The 17,014-nt window shown below is 36.9% G+C and overlaps 2 protein-coding genes across 10 annotated transcripts in view; one reads left to right on the top strand and one right to left on the bottom strand.

Annotated features, from left to right (window-relative positions):
* Positions 1 to 4,402, bottom strand: part of myo1b (myosin IB) — a 70,326-nt gene extending 65,924 nt beyond the window's left edge. For 5 of the 6 annotated variants that reach the window (XM_028022564.1, XM_028022566.1, XM_028022568.1 and 2 more), the window contains exon 1: positions 4,118 to 4,402. The gene's annotated coding sequence lies outside the window, so the exon portion shown is untranslated. The remainder of the gene's footprint in view (positions 1 to 4,117) is intronic. The other variant, XM_028022569.1, reaches the window with a different exon arrangement.
* Positions 4,403 to 5,900: 1,498 nt separating this feature from the next.
* On the top strand, positions 5,901 to 16,639 carry LOC114148269 (basic leucine zipper and W2 domain-containing protein 1-A-like). 4 transcript variants are annotated; one of them, XM_028023426.1, is made up of 12 exons: positions 5,902 to 6,020; positions 6,522 to 6,595; positions 7,854 to 8,030; positions 10,104 to 10,198; positions 10,291 to 10,356; positions 10,487 to 10,622; positions 13,238 to 13,347; positions 13,542 to 13,712; positions 14,022 to 14,168; positions 15,099 to 15,237; positions 15,498 to 15,620; positions 15,711 to 16,639. In XM_028023426.1, exons 2-12 carry the CDS (start codon positions 6,532 to 6,534, stop codon positions 15,740 to 15,742), a joined length of 1,260 nt encoding a protein of 419 aa, XP_027879227.1. In that variant the 5' UTR covers positions 5,902 to 6,020; positions 6,522 to 6,531; the 3' UTR covers positions 15,743 to 16,639. The 4 variants fall into 4 exon arrangements, with proteins under 4 accessions (XP_027879226.1, XP_027879227.1, XP_027879230.1 ...); XM_028023425.1 differs by lacking the exon at positions 6,522 to 6,595 and having other exon boundaries at positions 5,901 to 6,020; XM_028023429.1 differs by lacking the exons at positions 5,902 to 6,020; positions 6,522 to 6,595 and adding an exon at positions 8,197 to 8,274 and having other exon boundaries at positions 7,890 to 8,030.
* The last annotated feature ends 375 nt before the right edge of the window (positions 16,640 to 17,014 follow it).

The following is a 17,014-nucleotide window of genomic DNA, read 5'->3' as shown; positions in this document are numbered from 1 at the left end:
ACCTAAATATGTATACTTCATTGGTTGTTCATACAAATCAATTCAGACATCTTTGTTCCCAAATGTCTAAACTTTAACCTTGGGACTGATTCCAAATTATTGCAAACATAGGTCATCACATTTGTCAGTATGTTTTCATACCACAAAACCATCCAGGCAGGTTAAACATGACTCTGTAACCCAAACAAAAAGTTCTTTATTTGCAAAGCAGCTCAACATGCACAGACCAACAGAGTTGCAAAACACCAGATCACGGATGGCAATCAAGATAAGAGAAATGAACCAGCTAAGCATGGAAATCTGAAGAAGTCATTCTTTTGCAAAAAGGTTAGGAGCAGGCACATGTGAAAGCTGAATGGAAAATAACTTCAGCCTGAAAGATGATGTCATAGTCTTATATGGTGCTAAAAGTTAGCCCCAAGTCTGCCTCTCAGAATGGAACAGATCACTCTATGTGCAGTAAACTCTGCTTCCTTGAGTCCAACAACATACTCGGAAAATGTGAAGAACATAAATCTAAAAACTCCACAAAATTATACAAAGTCATTTCCCATAACCAAATCCAAATTCATGAGAATTTATAAAGGTAAATGAGCATAAACTTAGCTTCTTAGATCTAATTATGACCATTCCAGTAATTGTGGCAAAAGGAAACATGTTAGCAAAATATAAGCAAAAACAAGTCGCATAGTACTTGTTCTGCAGATCAGCTCAGGATGAATCTATGAATGATTTAATAACCCTTTGCAGCACAGCCTTTCAAAAATACAGATACAACTGATGTAAATGAAACATTTTTTCTGTCTTAAATATATTTTTAAGTTGACCAGAGTTTCTCGGAACTTCTCCTTAGCAATCCACTACTTCCTGTTTCTCTGGGGTATAAATGTAACATGACAGTGAAGCATTTCTTTTAGCCACTAAATATTACACTGGACAAGGACACATATTTGCACAATTAAAAACAGTAAAAGAACAATCATTCTGTGGGCTCGTTTCTCCTCATGAACTCAAATACTGACATTTTGAACAACAATCTAGTGGCCTCTGCCAGATAACTGAATAAAAGTTTTAACATGACAATGATCTAAAGGAGAGTGGGAGAAACAACGTGTGCCCCATTTAAATTTAAACAAGCCAATGTCTGGATCCCTTTTTGAAAGGGAATTAAATAACCAATTTAATTTTACGATCTTTACCAAGGGTGCAGGCAAATTTGTATGAGTCTATTTTATGGCAGTCAAAGCAGTTGAAAACTCTTCATGTTGACCATTAAATGCAACATCTGGTCAGATTAGAAAAAGCACAAGTCTTTAATGTTCACAACATGCGTATTATAGCAAGTCGTTTCACAATATTTCCTCTGGTTCAGGTTTGTTCATAGGCAGGTGTGACATACAAGGAAGTAAAATTCACTCCATTAAAGACATTTATTTGGCTGTTATTTTGGAGTTAAACTAAAAAACTATTTTGACTCTGAAGCAGCAAAATGTGAAAAAAAGAACAAGGGTGCATTTGTGAAGTCAAGTGCCCTCTGCATAAGAGGCACAGTTAGTCTGGCTAACCCTTATAGGAGTGAATTGAAAAAGCAGCTGTGCTGGACCTGACGAAGCAGAGGGAGAGAGAGAGAGGAGGAAAATGAATGTACAGTATTCGTAGTGTGGTTCCCAGGAGATAAAAGGAGGTGAAATATAAGCAGTTAAGCTGAACTGGTGGAAGACATCCAGAGCTGCACTGCAAAGTGAACATTTCTCCAAGACTGTTAACTCAGAAAAAATTTACATCGTTTGACTTCAATCAGAAAAGAAAAATAAGTTGGATACTAATGTACCATAATATGGATGAGTTCCTGAACTAGGATCACTGATTCTTCCTGGCTTCTGAGTGGCTTTCTCTCTGCGTCAACCGTGTTGACGCAGGCCTATTACAAGCCACACGCCCCACTACACAGACTGACAAGTGCAAACACTATTCATCACCATGGCATTGGTGGAAGGACTTTGATCCTCTATACACCCTGCTCCAGACCACATCACCCCACAGTGTTTCTGATGGGGTTTTTGGCACATTTAGAAATACTGTGGCAGCTCCCAGCAGGCTGCCTGAAAAGCTCCCACAGAGTGGAACTACTGGCTACCAGTCCCACACGCTGCCCTTCTTCCAGCTGAGCTAAACGATTGTTACCTGCCCCTCTCCTCGCCACAGCTCTGTTAGCTCACTACCTTTCACCGTCACACTACATCAATGTTTGTTTGATGAGCAAGCGTAATAAAGTTCCCATCTGGATCCCCACAGGGAAGCTTGCCAGAAAAGGAGGGACATGGTTGTGGAAAACCACAAAGGGGAGGAAGACATACTCATTTCGTAAAAAAAAAAAAAAAAAAAAAAAGAAAAAAAAGAAAGGTCTTCTCTAATCCAGACAAGAGAAACTCCAAGCTTGGAAAACCAATGCTGAATGTACAGATGTTTTCCTAAGCAGGGCGTAATGGGGATGATTGAAATGCCAAATATGCAAATAATTTTTTAATTATTATTATTCATTTTATATTTTCCCACCAGAGCTGCAATAGTTTTTACTCTCATAGGGCATCAGCCTTTACTGTGACTAACAAGTCTGGATCCCACAGGAGAATCCAGGTCCAGCCAGCAGGGGTGAACCTTGGAAGTTTTCCCTCTAACAGAAGAATACTTTTATTCATTCTGAGCAGGAATTTCTTCCAAAAAAGAGCCAAAGGAGCTATTAAAGCTGCCTGTCAGGCTATTATGCAACATTAAACTCATTTTTACATATTTAACTTGTCAATTATGCAACTTAGTAAAACCTTCATTTGAAATGAAACCTTGCAAAAACAATCTCCACAAACCTATGATTTTGGAGGAAATCACAAAAGGGCTTAAGGAAACCACATACAATTCATGTAGCACATATTTTTATGCCTTCCACGCACAGCTCTGGTGACATTACATGTAAGGTAGCCAATCAGCTTTTTGTGCATATCCTTTTTAATCCTTTTAAAATTAGATTCTTCCATCATCTAATCCTACTTTTATTAAGCACAACAATTAAGACTGTATTTAACAACACTGGATGGATTTCAGAAAATAAATTAACACTTGGAAGTAGCTCTTCAAAAAAGGGCATGGGCAGATCAATCAACACTAAACTACAATTTTCATTCAATAAAGGCATCACCCAAGCATTATACCGCGTTACGGGTGATGATTAGGGACATGCTGGTATGCAGAAATGGGAAAAAACTGAGGCGTTAACATACATTAAAAGGCCAGTAAAAGCTTAATTCTATGCCAAAGAGTGTTAAAAGTTGCTCAGCTACCATATTGTTTACCAATACCAGGTGATCAGTTAAGTTCCTGCGCCTGTTGTGACGTCATCGATTAAATGCACAGAGTTGGGGGAGGATTCCCCGTCAGTGCCTTTTTTTAACTGCAGTATCCTGCCCAGCTTTTGTGTCAGTCTGGATGTGTTCGGGAACAAAAAGAAAGAACATCCAGTAGCTACTTTTAAATCTGCAAACGCACTACTAATGGTTTCATCATTTTCACTACTAGCTCCAGATAAAGCGCCCTCCCACACGCCGCTGTACAAATAACGCAAATAACTGAACTTTTCAGATTTGTTCTGGTATTGTCAAACCCCGCATATTCAACAGACTGTGAATATGCGTTGCTCTGTGCAGTTACAAAGTGACCTTATGCGACAACCGCTTGTAAAGAGGACTTGACTGTGCCGCTGTCCTGCAGCGGTTGGCGTCGCCTCAAATTGCTCCTGCTCACAGATGTTGCTAATTAGCGACCGTGAACAAAACTGCTGCTACAAGACTCTTACTCTGAAGTACAAACGAGCTGTTTGAACGTAACGTTCATACTCGTTGTTTTAGCTAGAGCAGTTTTAGCTCAAAGAAAAAGTAAATAAAGAGATAAGTGAAACCCCAACCCCCTCCTCAACTCCAAAAAGAGGAGAAATGAATAAGACTGGAGGAAGGCAATCCATTGACAGTACAAAGTTAACTTTTGAGGAGTTGCGCGTACACGTCAAACTAAAATTTGAAAGCATAATTATTTCACTCAGCTAAGCAGCGGAGTTTATCTAACTCACCTCTCTTTAGCTCTGACGGAGTTGTTCCTCTTCGTCCTGAATCCCGTCCGCGGACAAGACTATGATCCCGGGGTGCTTCTCCAACTCTGGAGTGGACTCCCGAAGCCTATCCCGGCTGTTTTCGGTTGAACTTGAGTCTGCTGTACTAGATGAGGCTGAAAGCGGCTGTCTCATCCGGATCTCAGCACTTTGACTGGAGCTCCGGATGGATTTGAGAGCTCACAATCTGCCGGGCGTAGGGAGTGGCTGGAGCGGCGTCTCTGGGTTTGTCCAGAGTCCCTTAATCACCTTCTGTGCGGGGGGGAGGAGGTGGATTTGTGATGCATTCATGTACCGTAGGAACAATGTGTACCTGTTTTCAACTAGCCATAATAGCTCATATATATTTTTTTATATATATGAAAGGTGCGTTGTTTTCTTAATTCAACTTCCTCATCAGTTTTTATTTAAATTAGCAAATTTGGTTAAATTACACATTTAAAACAACACAAGTGGAAAGTTGACAATGTTAAAAATATAGTGATGATCTGAAGCACTGTGTTTCAGATCACATAGTCTTTTGTGTTCTCCTGTCCTCTTTACAGACTGCTTTCAAGTGTTTTATTGTTGCCATCACTTTTGAAAATCTGTGTAGTTTTCTCAAAGACATCTCAAATGTTTTTTTCTGTTGAATACAAAATACTTGAATGTGAACAATGCATTTGATCCAGATGAAAGAGTTTATTCAGGCCTTTTCAAAGAGAACTGCCATCAAGGTTGGCTTTTGGGGTGCAAGAATAGGTAGCATTAAGTTGGAACTTGGATTGAAAAATAGCTTAACAAAATCTAAAAAAAAAGTGTCCAGAAAGTAACAAGGGTTGAAACAACAGACATACATAATTTTTATTTTATGCTGCTTAATTTTTGCATTTTCAAATGATCTTCTAATGAAACAACAGACTGGTTTCCAGATTCTGTAGTTCTCTGCTAATCTATTGGAGTCCATAGTCAGTTGTCAAGGGCCAGTATCCTGAATGTTCGTTCTCTCCCTGATTCCACACACTTGAATCAAATTAGGAGTTGTTAGCAGGCCTCTGCAGAAATATAACATACTGATGAGGTTGTTTCTTAGTCAATCTAATCAGCTATGTTGAAGCAGAGACCCATGTAAAACTAGCAGAACACTTCACCTTGAGGCCTGGAGCTGGAAACCCATCATTTAAAGTTTGCAGCTTTGAAATATGTCAAGGGCTTTACAGTCCAAAAAGCAATTTTCGAACTAAATAAAACTTTTTTAACATAAACATATTTATGTCTGTTAATGTCATATTTGAAAAATATACATACATATATCCTTCAATATTTGGGATGAATGTTAGTTTGGATATAATCGCTAATGATATTTGGGGAAAGTTCCTGAATACTTAAACTTACGAGATGAGCTTTAACGCAGCATTAAAGTTTCCCCTGAAACCCACATGGACAGATTCATCATCCTCGTCCTCCCGGCAGCACAATATCCCCCTCCTGTGTCTTAATTTTACATCGCAACGACTTGCTGACAACTGTCTAATGACGCTGGCTCAATTTGGCGTGTTCAGGAGTGAAACCCATGTTTTATTCAGTTGTAGATCCTCTGTATGTGCAGCATTTCTTTCTTCGTGTATCCATGTTTTGCAGGTTCTTCACAAATATAAAACGCTTAAATAAATAAATAAATAAATCATATCTCACAGCTTTAAGAACTGGAAACTTGCTAATATGAAATTGTCTCTGGTATTGTTTTCTCTCTGTTGGGATGGGTAGTGGATGTGCGCATGCGCGCTGACGTGTACCGTTTCCTCTTCCCTGTACCTGATTGAGCTGCAGTCCAGTTATACCATACTTTTTCGACGGGCTGTTTTTGATCCAAAAAGGAATTTCGGTGAGTTTTTCACTAATTTTGCTCATTGTTTCTCCGAGCTGTGGTTATATATTCAACTGTTACGTCAGTATCCATTACGAAAATCAATAATTGCTAAACGGTCGGTGCAGTTTAGCTAGCTGCCTCAGATATTTCTACTTCTGAGATTTAACGCCAACTTATTGGGTTTGGCCCTGTTGTTTTGTCAGGCCTTAGTTGATTCGTATCTGTTAATTTTAAGCTAGATATATGTACTTAAAGATGCACTTCTTTATTAAGTAATGTCTGTGTCATTTTGTTTTTAGTATAACGGAAAACAAATGTGACATAGCTGCTGGTGGCTTACAAGAGTGATTTACGGACAGTTGTCAGGGTTTATAAACGCTTCTTCAAATTATAAATCAACAAACTCGACTGCAAGTAATGCATGCCCTTAGTTAAATCACACTGTTGCTCTTTCGCTATAATGTAAATATATATTTATGGTTATCTCTAAATCTTGCCTAACGTCTTGTTTTGCAGAGTGTCTTTTATGAGTAATCAAAGGCAACAGAAGCCTACGCTAACAGGCCAGCGTTTCAAACCTCGAAAAAGAGGTAAACGTTACCCTTTAAACCACGTGATTTTTGCATTTTGTTCTGGAGCGTTAAAAGAATTGAAATGCCAATTTCAAAATAAATGCTATTTGACGTGTGCTGTTGCTGCTAACCCTTTCTTTAAATATTTAAATATGGCATTATATGGCAAATATATCAACAAAAATTCAAGCTTACAATGAAATAGTTATTTTCTACAGTTTCAAATCAGACACTACCTTGCTGACCAGATTATGAAACCCATTTAGGCAAACGTTTTATGCTTGATGCAGAATATTACAAAAACCAATGGAAATATTCATAAATGGGATTTTTGAATCATTTCAATATCTTATATGTTGCATTTTTACCTGGATTTACTCCTGATGTTCATGTTAACTTGCAGTCAGAGACTATTATTTCTACTTGAATATATGCACTGAAACCTTCTGTTAATTATTTACCCTTGTTATTTATCTTGTATATTTACTTAATATAATTCCACCCTGGGTTCAATTATGTATTTTAATTCTGACTATTACAGGAGTTATTTTGAAGCTCTTTTCGATTTGTGCAGACAAGATCAGGATGCATTTTGCTGTCTGTTGTACTTGTACAACTACATGTGACCAGATATCTTTAATCTTGATGGACTTGCAGCTTGTGTTACAGCTAATGTGTTTTTCCCCTACATTCATGAACATGATAACAGAAAAAGAATATGCCACTGATACCTTTCAGAACCGTAGACCTTCTTTAAGTTAGACATGGCACAATTCCCATGATTTTGGAGCTAGCGACCAGACTCTCTCTTAGTCAACTCTTTCCTTTGACTTATTGTTCCCAACTTCTACTACATTTAACAGTGTATTTAACTGTAGAGTATATTTCTTTTGTAATTGGATGTTTGACAACCCTATTGCAATATGGTAAAGTGAGCAGTTTGTAGAAACCAACCTCAAGTCATTGGTTGTTGCAGGTGGTACAAAATGTCCCCAAGGCAGGTAATTGGTGCATAGTTTATACAAAACCTCTGGATGGATTTAGGTTAGCATTGTTTGGTTAAAAGTTGAAAAGCAGAAATCTCAAAGTTTGCCATATATTTGCATAATGGCATCAGTAACATACTGAAAGAAAAATCATAAATGTACTAAAAAGGATTGGTGAAATTTAAAGAAGAATCTTTTAAGGGTCATTTGAGGATATTTCTATTTACCTACAGGTCATAAGTGGTTAGCTATAAAACCATAAAATTTCAGTTTTTGTTTTTGTTTCATAGATGAAAAAGAGAGGTTTGACCCATCCCAGTTTCAGGAAAGCATTGTGCAAGGTCTAGATCAAAGCGGCTCTGATCTGGAAGCTGTCGCAAAGTTCCTCGATGCCTCTGGTGCCAAGCTCGACTACAGACGATATGCCGAGACTCTGTTCGACATCCTGGTGGCTGGAGGAATGCTGGGTGAGAGGCCTCGCAAAAATCTTTTCAAACTTTATCCATCGTTAAGTTTTCAACAGTGCATGAGTTTTGGTGCCGAATGACAGCAGAGTCTTGGGGCAAAGAGCACCAAGACTGAAGCTCCTTTCAAATCTGTGAAACGATGGTTGTGAAATGTTTCCTCCAGCAGATCAACAAGAAGCATAGAAGGAGAATAAAGCTGCTGCTTGCTTATTTCAGCGTACCTGTTCCAACATGTTTCAAGCAGGTAGAAAATTGTTGATCATAAGTAAAAGAAATTTTGCTGATTGGGTGAAAACAAAATGACATGTCACCACTATAAACAAACGAAAAGTGAAATTAAGTAAGATTAGCAACCTTTAAACATCATCAGTTAGTACCGGATTCAGTTTTGCTTGATAATCAAACAACCAGTAACTCCTCCTGATCTGCAAATATAGTCTGCCAGGTCTTTTTTTGAAACTTTTTTTGCATCTTTGTCTTTGAACCTACTTTCACAAAGAAACAGTTTGACTTCTCATTACCATCTCATTTTGGTAAAATCTATTACATAGCGAAATCAGCTGTAAAAGAGGCTTTTCTTGTCTTTTCAAAATGTCAAACGTTCTGTTTTCAATTATTTCAAATGTATTGAAAAGATTCTAATGTGCCCAGATTTCCACATTTTGTTTAAAATGTCCCTTTGAGTAGCTTCATGTATTAAATTAGGCTTCCATTCTTTTCCATTCCATTTATTTAACAAATAATTAGAATTTGTCAAATTAGACAAATTCTAAACAGCAGCACATAGAGCATTGATCATGTATTTGATCAATGTGCTACAGTTTGGGAATTTGGGTGTTTTTACTGACTGGTCAAACTAGAAGAAACAACAAGCTCTTACAAAAGGAATTCATTAATCGACTTTCAATTGTTGTGAACCAGCAAAAAAAATATCTACTACTAAAGCTGTCTTCTTGTTGTTTTTTTTTTTTTATCTTCTTGATACTGCAGCCACTTCCAGCTCCTTGGGCGAAATAACAAAAATTTATTCTTTTCTTTTTTGTTGTTGTTTTAATTACAGTCACAACTTTATCACAGTTTCCTCGCATTTCCTCACACATGTAAGGATAACTTTAACAAACAAAACTTTACAGACCAGTTAGGGGAAAAAACATTTCTAATCTGGATTTCTATAGTTTGCAACAATTTTACCAACCTGTGTGAAGCAGAAATGACTAATAAACATGTTGACATTCTTTAGAAATACGGTTAAACCTTTTTGTCTCAATTTCACATTTATTTTAATTTAATAAAAGCAATAAGCAGGTTAAGTTCACTCTGCTGCATAACAGATGTGCAACGGAATGACACTTTTATCATAATCATGTGCCACCACTGGAGATAGTCACCAGACCAGACCACTCTGGTGACCACAAACGGCAGCTGGAGGAGATGACTTCTCTTGTAGTTTTCCTCTGCACTTATTGAGGACATAACATCTTCAAAAGGCCTTGCTTGGCTAGTTAGTACATGTACATTTAACAGCTGGTGCTCTGTGGGGATTGTAATATTTCTTCCTTACTTTCACTGCCTTTATTTCAACTCTGCAATGGAAAAATTAGTTTTTGAAGAAGGAGAAGGTAAACAAAACGGATGCATCTCGGTAGCTGTATCAAACTGTAATGCATCAAATTACAGACAATCTCGTGATCTCTCTGCTTTGGCAGATTATAGCCATAGTCTCACAATCCTTCACAAGCTAATATTGTCATATTTTCCAGCACTCGAGTAGTAGATTTAACTTTTCTTGGCTATTAACACACTCACTAGCACAGTTATTGGTGATTCTTAAATTTTAATAAAAGTGATCTTCAAAAATTCCTCTTGTTATAATCTGTTTTTTTAGCAATCTGTTGGCAATAGGTTTGTATTAGTTAACTAACAATCTTAGGAATGGTGATTGTAAATATGGAACAAGATGAGCATTAAGTGAAACTTGCTTTGATTGAAAGAATTAAGAACATTTTAGACAGAAATTGATAAAAAGTTATCTGGGAGATTAATGAAGTAGTAAAGAAAAGTGTTTGTTTTTAGCCCCAGGTGGTACTCTGTCTGAAGACATGACCTGCACAGATTTTTGTGTCTTCAAAGCACAAGAGGACATGGAGACCATGCAAGCATATGCACAGGTGAGTAATTAAATTTTCTTTTCTTGAAAAGAAAAAAAGATCAATATTTTGTAAACAAAAACTTTCCATCCAATCGTATTTTGTATTCGTAGGTCTTCAACAAGCTAATCAGACGATACAAATACTTGGAAAAGGGATTTGAGGAGGAAATCAAAAAGGTGTGATATTTTACAAGAATATTTACATCCATTGCCATTTTGTCTTAAATGTACATTTAAATGGAGGAAGCGACATTGTTTTACTGGATTCAGCCAACAGAATTAAACTCATGTGCTTACTGTTTGGCAGCTGCTGCTGTTTCTCAAGGGCTTCACAGAGGCTGAACGCAACAAACTGGCCATGCTCACGGGTATTCTGCTGGCCAACGGCAATCTCTCTGCATCCATTCTCAGCAGTCTCTTTAATGAAAACCTGGTCAAAGAAGGTAACCGGTTTAATCTTTCACTGGTGCTTAGCGCTTATTTCCTGTCTTCACAAATTGGAGTCTGCAAGCTCTTTAGCCTGGAAATTATTCTAGCTTCTATTGTTGTAAATCAAAATGTATCACCAGCTGAAATAAATGGTGACTGGGAGGATGCTGACGTGAACTCTCCAGCAAGTCGAGTGGACTGAGTTTATCTTTAACACAATGTAGCTACTTAATATGTTAAGAATATATAAATTTCTTGGTTGTGTTAATTCAGGTTTATTTATGCAGCACCAGTTCACAATTAAAGGAAAAAAATGCTGAAGGCAACAAATTGATTTGTGCTCTGATTTCACGTTTGGGTTTTGGATTAAGTTGTTGTCGTGAGGTTTAGTGAGCGCATGAAATGTACACCCTCAGGTTTAGTCGCACACTGTGTGAAAAAGTTCAGCACTGCTTTATTCAGTTCTCTGCTTTGTATGTGTAGACAGCTGTTTAGCAAGCAGTCACATTTTCTGTGTGTTATCGTAGAGTGTCACATTTGTTTTTACAAATACTGACAAACTTGTTTTTACAAGTATGTCCGTTTCTGCTGCTCATCCTTGTGTAGTTTCCTTTCCACACAGGCTCATACTTGAATTTCTCGGCCAGATTTATTTCACTGTGTGAATAACTGGACTTACAAGTTTAAAGTGTTCTAATCATGAGTTGATACTTGTTTAGCAAACTTTCTGATTGGTTTTGTGGACTGCACAAAAATCTGAATTGAGCACAGGTAGAACATTGACCTTAGAAAAATATATCCGGGGAGAGTGGAAATCTGTATCGACAAGGAAAAGCTTGATTGATGCATTAAATAAAAATAATTTTATGATCTTGAATACAGATAAAAAGACCAACAGCCAAGGCAGTTTTAGTCTTGTCAAGCAATATATATATATGACCTTTTGCACGGGAGCTGCAATGGAAATTTCGTTGAATTCTGTTCAATGACAATAAATGCTGTCTATCTATCAAACAATAATTTAGGTAGATTTTGTTTTCTTTTTTTTTTAAGTAAATATTTTTCTTTTACTGTCATGTGATGGCAGTTTGTTTTGCTCTGATTATTTTTCCTGAAATAAGCAATCTGTGAATCTTCATTGCTGTATTTGTTTTGCATTTTTTAAGTCTTTCAATCAAACATTTTGTGGCCATCATAAATTGCTCTTGCTTCTGGCAGTCAGAAAAGCTGGTACCAAATATGCAGATAAGCATGTGGCGGGGAAACGTGAGACTATCCTCGAGGAACTGAACAAATGGAATGGCATCTGATGAAACTGTTAAATTGAAGATGTATTGATATAAGAGATTAATCAAGCTATCTCCTTGGATTTATTCGCATTTTAAAAATTTCTTTAAGAACTATAAATAAAAACAAATAATTATTATATTAGTACTTGATAGAATAAAAGATACCTGATAAAAACTTTACAATTTTTAAGCTGCTTAAAGTTAAAGAGCAGTCTCTTAATCACTGCAACTGCCAAGTATGACTAAATTCTGCATGTTATGGGACAGTAAAATGTTTAAAAACAAAAAAGTGAACTATAATGAATTACAGAATATCTCCCTTTTCAATATGGATATTAAAGAAAGAAATTCTGTAATATTCATTCAAAGAACCAGTCTTGTTAAATCAGTCATCCATTTATTTTAACAAAACAGGAGTCCTAAGAAGCCCTCCTGCTGTAATCCATCATTATTTATTAATATTAGCATAAAAGGCTGTCAGTGTTGTGCAGCTCTGCTACTAAACAGGATTTCTTTTGTTTTCCTAAATATCAAAATGATTACAGTGAACACCTAAAGATGTCTTTTGCATCCTATAGTAGTAATTTGCTTAGTAGTTTAGTGATATTAGCATTTTTAGCTGTGCTTGCTGTATGTATTCTTTATAGAATTTGGGTAGTTGTACCTTAAGTGTGGAATGTACAAATAGATTTAGAAATTTCCAAATCCAGGCTGTTTAATGACTGTCACAAAGAATCAAAGAAAACAACATATTTGGAGCAACAAATAATGTTGGTATTTGTTCTAATTTCTGTTTTCTGCTCTCTTAGAAATAGCAATAATGTATCACATATGTCTACAGGCTCAGATTAGCAAGAAGCCCCTCAAACCAAAATCTTGTTCTTTGTGTGAATATAGGCATCTATTACATGCTTATGCTATTAACTGTTGATAAAGCAATGCAAATTGTGTTGTGAGGTTTGCCTGGCTTTGACATGGTTGTTTGTCTTTTGCTGGCTGCAGAAGTAAAAGGTGGCCACACACAGACGGCAGCTGATGAATAGCCTCAGCTAATCGAGCACCACCCATTTTCAGTCACTTTATCCTTGAAACTTGAACCTTCAAATAGATGGACTGATTAGTGGCCTACTTCACATGTTCATAAATATAAAGTTATTGAAATTCTATTTGTTGAAATCGTTATATAGATGTTACCCTGCCATCTCCATCTCCATCTGCTTGATGGTCTTATTGCAATTAAAAGCCGCAGACTTACGTTTACCGATGTATTACGGAGGCCTAACTTAATCCTGGTAGATCAGTGTGCAGCAGCTGACTCACATTACCATTCATTTGTTCAGGTGTTTCAGCCTGCTTTGCCGTGAAACTCTTTAAATCCTGGCTTTCCGAGAAGGACATAAACTCAGTTGCTGGCAGTCTTCGGAAAGTTGGCATGGACAACAGACTTCTGGTGAGAATGACACATTTAATACAACATTATTACAGCAGAATTAAGTCTTAAATGTCTGTGCTTTTTTATTATGACTTGTTAAATAAAATGAGATTATTTGAGATGTTTTGACATTCAGCAGTTCAAGATTTAGTTAATGAATAAAGTCTGTTTCTGATCGAAAAAGTCCTCACTAAACATTTCACTCCTTTCAGGAATTGTTTCCTGCAAACAAACGCAGTAGTGAGCATTTCACCAAGTACTTTGACGATGCAGGACTAAAGGAGCTTTCAGACTTTGCCAAAAACCAGCAGTCTATAGGTGCACGTAAGGAGCTACAGAAAGAAATTGAAGATCAGATGTCACGAGGAGACTCCCTCAAGGACGTAAGTCCACTTAGTTTTCCTGCTTTCTCTGACACTGGGTTCTTTTTATGTAGCACACCACCGAGACTAGCTCTGAGAATCGCTTTCTTCTTGACCTTTGTCTGCCTTTGTCTTGAGGAGTGGCTGCAAAATGGGTGCAGTGAATCAATGAAAAGTTTCTGCAATCCACTCAGCCTCGACAATATTATCACCTCCCGCATGCTTCTCTGAGGATTCCAATGCCTAACACATCTAGAGGGTTTGATTAGAGGCACGATAATGCACATGCTGGCTTTGATTTGTCTGCATTGTCGTTAATGTGTTCGACAGATTATCGCGTACACCCGAGAGGAAATGAAGAAGAGCAACATCTCAGAGCAGACAATGGTTGGACTGATTTGGTCCAGCGTGATGAGCTCCGTGGAGTGGAACAAGAAGGAGGAGCTGGTCGCAGAACAAGCCATTAAACACTTAAAGGTGACACCTTAGTTAAGTTTTGTAATGGTCTGCATTCTCTATTTAGCTTGTGAGAGTATAAAGAAGCAGAAATGTAAAGAAACTTGGCTGAGTCTTCAAAGTGAAAGTTACTGCTAAATCAATGTAGGGTTATCACCTGGAAGAGAGCATTTACAGGGCCTTGGAAAAGTATGCATACTCCTTTGAAATTGTTTGCATTTGAATGTAGTTTATTTTACTGGAGTTTTATGTAATAGACGTCCAGTGTCCTGGTTACTAATACCCTTACACAATACAATACACCCAGAAGTCTCCTAATTATCAAATTAACACTTGTGGAAGGCTATTTCAGGGTAAATCTAGGTGTTCTGTGAAGATATTTAAAAAATATTAATGAACAAACAGCATAATGAAGACCAAGGAACACCAGACAGGTCAGGAATAAAGTGGTGGAGAAGTTAAGAGCAGATTTTGATTATAAAAAGGTATCCTGTAGAGTTGTTTTTCTTTTACAGGTGGACAGGAAGCTAAACAGAATGCAGTTCTGAGAGAAAATGCGTTAGAGGCTGTTTCTGACTTGAGTTAACATCCAGCAGAACAAAAATAAAAACAGACAGATCTGTAATGAAAGGATTTTAATCAAAGGATATTTATCTGTTAGAATGGTTCAGATCAAAGCAGAAGTTTCTCTTTTCAGGTTTTTATTTATGTGATAAAAATGTTACAAACTATGCCTTATTGTACACTGTTATACACTGTGTTCTTCAATAGAACAAATTTGGAAATCCTTTTATGTGTATGAATACTTTTCTCAGGTGTCTATTTAATCAATAATCTTCACCAACAAATTAGAAAAAAATTTAAATAGAGAAAATTCACATTTTTTAAAAATCCATCAGGTTTCAAAACTGAAAATTCTCTTGTAAATCTACAAATGTCTCCCTTTCTCAGCAATACAGCCCACTGTTGAAGGCTTTTACCTCCCAGGGATATTCTGAACTCACACTTCTGCTAAAGATCCAGGAATACTGCTATGACAACATCCACTTTATGAAGGCTTTCCAGAAAATTGTTGTTCTGCTCTACAAAGGTGAGTTAATTACGCCCATACGGCTCCTGGTCCTGTGTTTACCTTTTTTTGTGAGGAAAACGGTTTGTTTTGTGTTGGAAAGCTATGAATGCTGCCAGATGGCCAGAGATTATAGCCAGAAAGTTTGTCTTGATTGATGTCATCAACCAGCCCTGGTGAATATTTTTTTTTCCTCTCCCCCACAAGCACCTGGGGACACATCTGTGCTCCTGGCATCAGGTTAAAAAGATGTTGTTTCTTTTCTTTTTTTATATTTCAAGCGGATGTCTTAAGTGAGGAAGCAATTCTGAAATGGTACAACGACGCCCATTTGCCCAAAGGAAAAAGTGTTTTTGTGGATCAGATGAAAACCTTTGTTGAATGGCTTAAAAACGCAGAGGAAGGTAGGCCACTCACTCATTCACTCTCTAGCTACGCTGCTGAAGTGTTATTTAGATTATTCTGTAAACTAACCTTTATTTTAATCATTCCAGAGTCCGAATCAGAGGAAGAAGAAACAGACTGAGGACAAATTCAATGCATTACTTCAATTTAACTATACACGAGATACTGTCAAAGGATTCTTCTTCCTTTTTTTTTTTTTTTTTTTTTACAGAAGTCCCTCTACGTTTTTTTAATTCTCTACCTCTGCATATCAACTGTCATAGAAGGGCTTTAATATTCTTCGGACTTGCTTCCTCTATAAATCAATGCTTGTACTTCTCTTTATATTTCTTAAGGACACAGTCTCAGTGCCAGACAGAGCTGAATGGGTATAAACTATTCTTTTCAAACAAGTTTTTCTTTTTCTTTTTTTTTTGTGAAAGGCAATTTCCTTCTAAATTATCCGGTTTAAGAGATTTCAAAGTTTCTGTCTTTAGTCAGTTTGCCAGAGGTCCTTATGTGTAGCTGTGACATGCTGGTCAATCAAAAAACAAACTGTTTTCTGACCTCATTTTAGATCTCTGCCAATGATGTGACAACATTGAATTTACTGCCGGTTTTTAGATTCAGCCTTCATTATTGGTAATGGAGCTATGCCATTTTACACAATCATGTTAATGGTGGTAAATATTGCCCCTCAGAATTATTTTAGTTTTTCCGGAAAATCTTATGTCATTTTTGTAGGGTTTTACTCTTAAATCGCAAATTTTAAAATAAAGAGAAAGAAGCTATTGTCCTGAATGTAGCGTTTGTTTCTGCATGTTAAAAGGCAAAAGTAGACACCTTTAACTGTTGATATTTTATTAGGATACAGCCATGTTTTCAATTTATTTACCTTAAAATTCACAACAATAATAGTTCAAAGTCTTCATACCGGTTTGGAAATAAAAAAGAGCCTTTTAAGAATTTTGCTGCCTCGAAAACGGTTTCTTCCATATTTAACTTGTATTGAATTAAATTTTTTTCCAATCACCTCTGACATGCCTTCCCTGTTCATGCAGAAGAAAAGCATCCCCACAGTATGATACTGCCACCACAATTTACAATGGGTATGGTGTTAAATTTCACCCACAAAGCATTTTGAGGAAAACTACTTTACATTTCTTTTTGTATAGGTTTATCACATAGTTTGATATTACTACTGTACATTTCAATTTTGGTTGTAACTTGGCAGCATGTGAAAAAGTTCCTGTGGTATGAATACATTTACAAGGCAGTGTACAATGCAACCCAACTCATGGAAACGATCATAGCAGACACTCATTTTGAGAGAGTTGCATGTGCAGAAAGACAAATAATATTTCCTTACTGCCCGTGTTACTGCATGTTTCCCTAAAACTGTTTCTACTAGTGG

Source organism: Xiphophorus couchianus, chromosome 7, assembly GCF_001444195.1.
Source record: "Xiphophorus couchianus chromosome 7, X_couchianus-1.0, whole genome shotgun sequence".
In the NCBI taxonomy this organism is placed as follows: Eukaryota; Metazoa; Chordata; class Actinopteri; order Cyprinodontiformes; family Poeciliidae; genus Xiphophorus; species Xiphophorus couchianus.
Note: the sequence above shows the minus strand (reverse complement) of the source record. Positions and strands in the feature narration are given on the sequence as shown.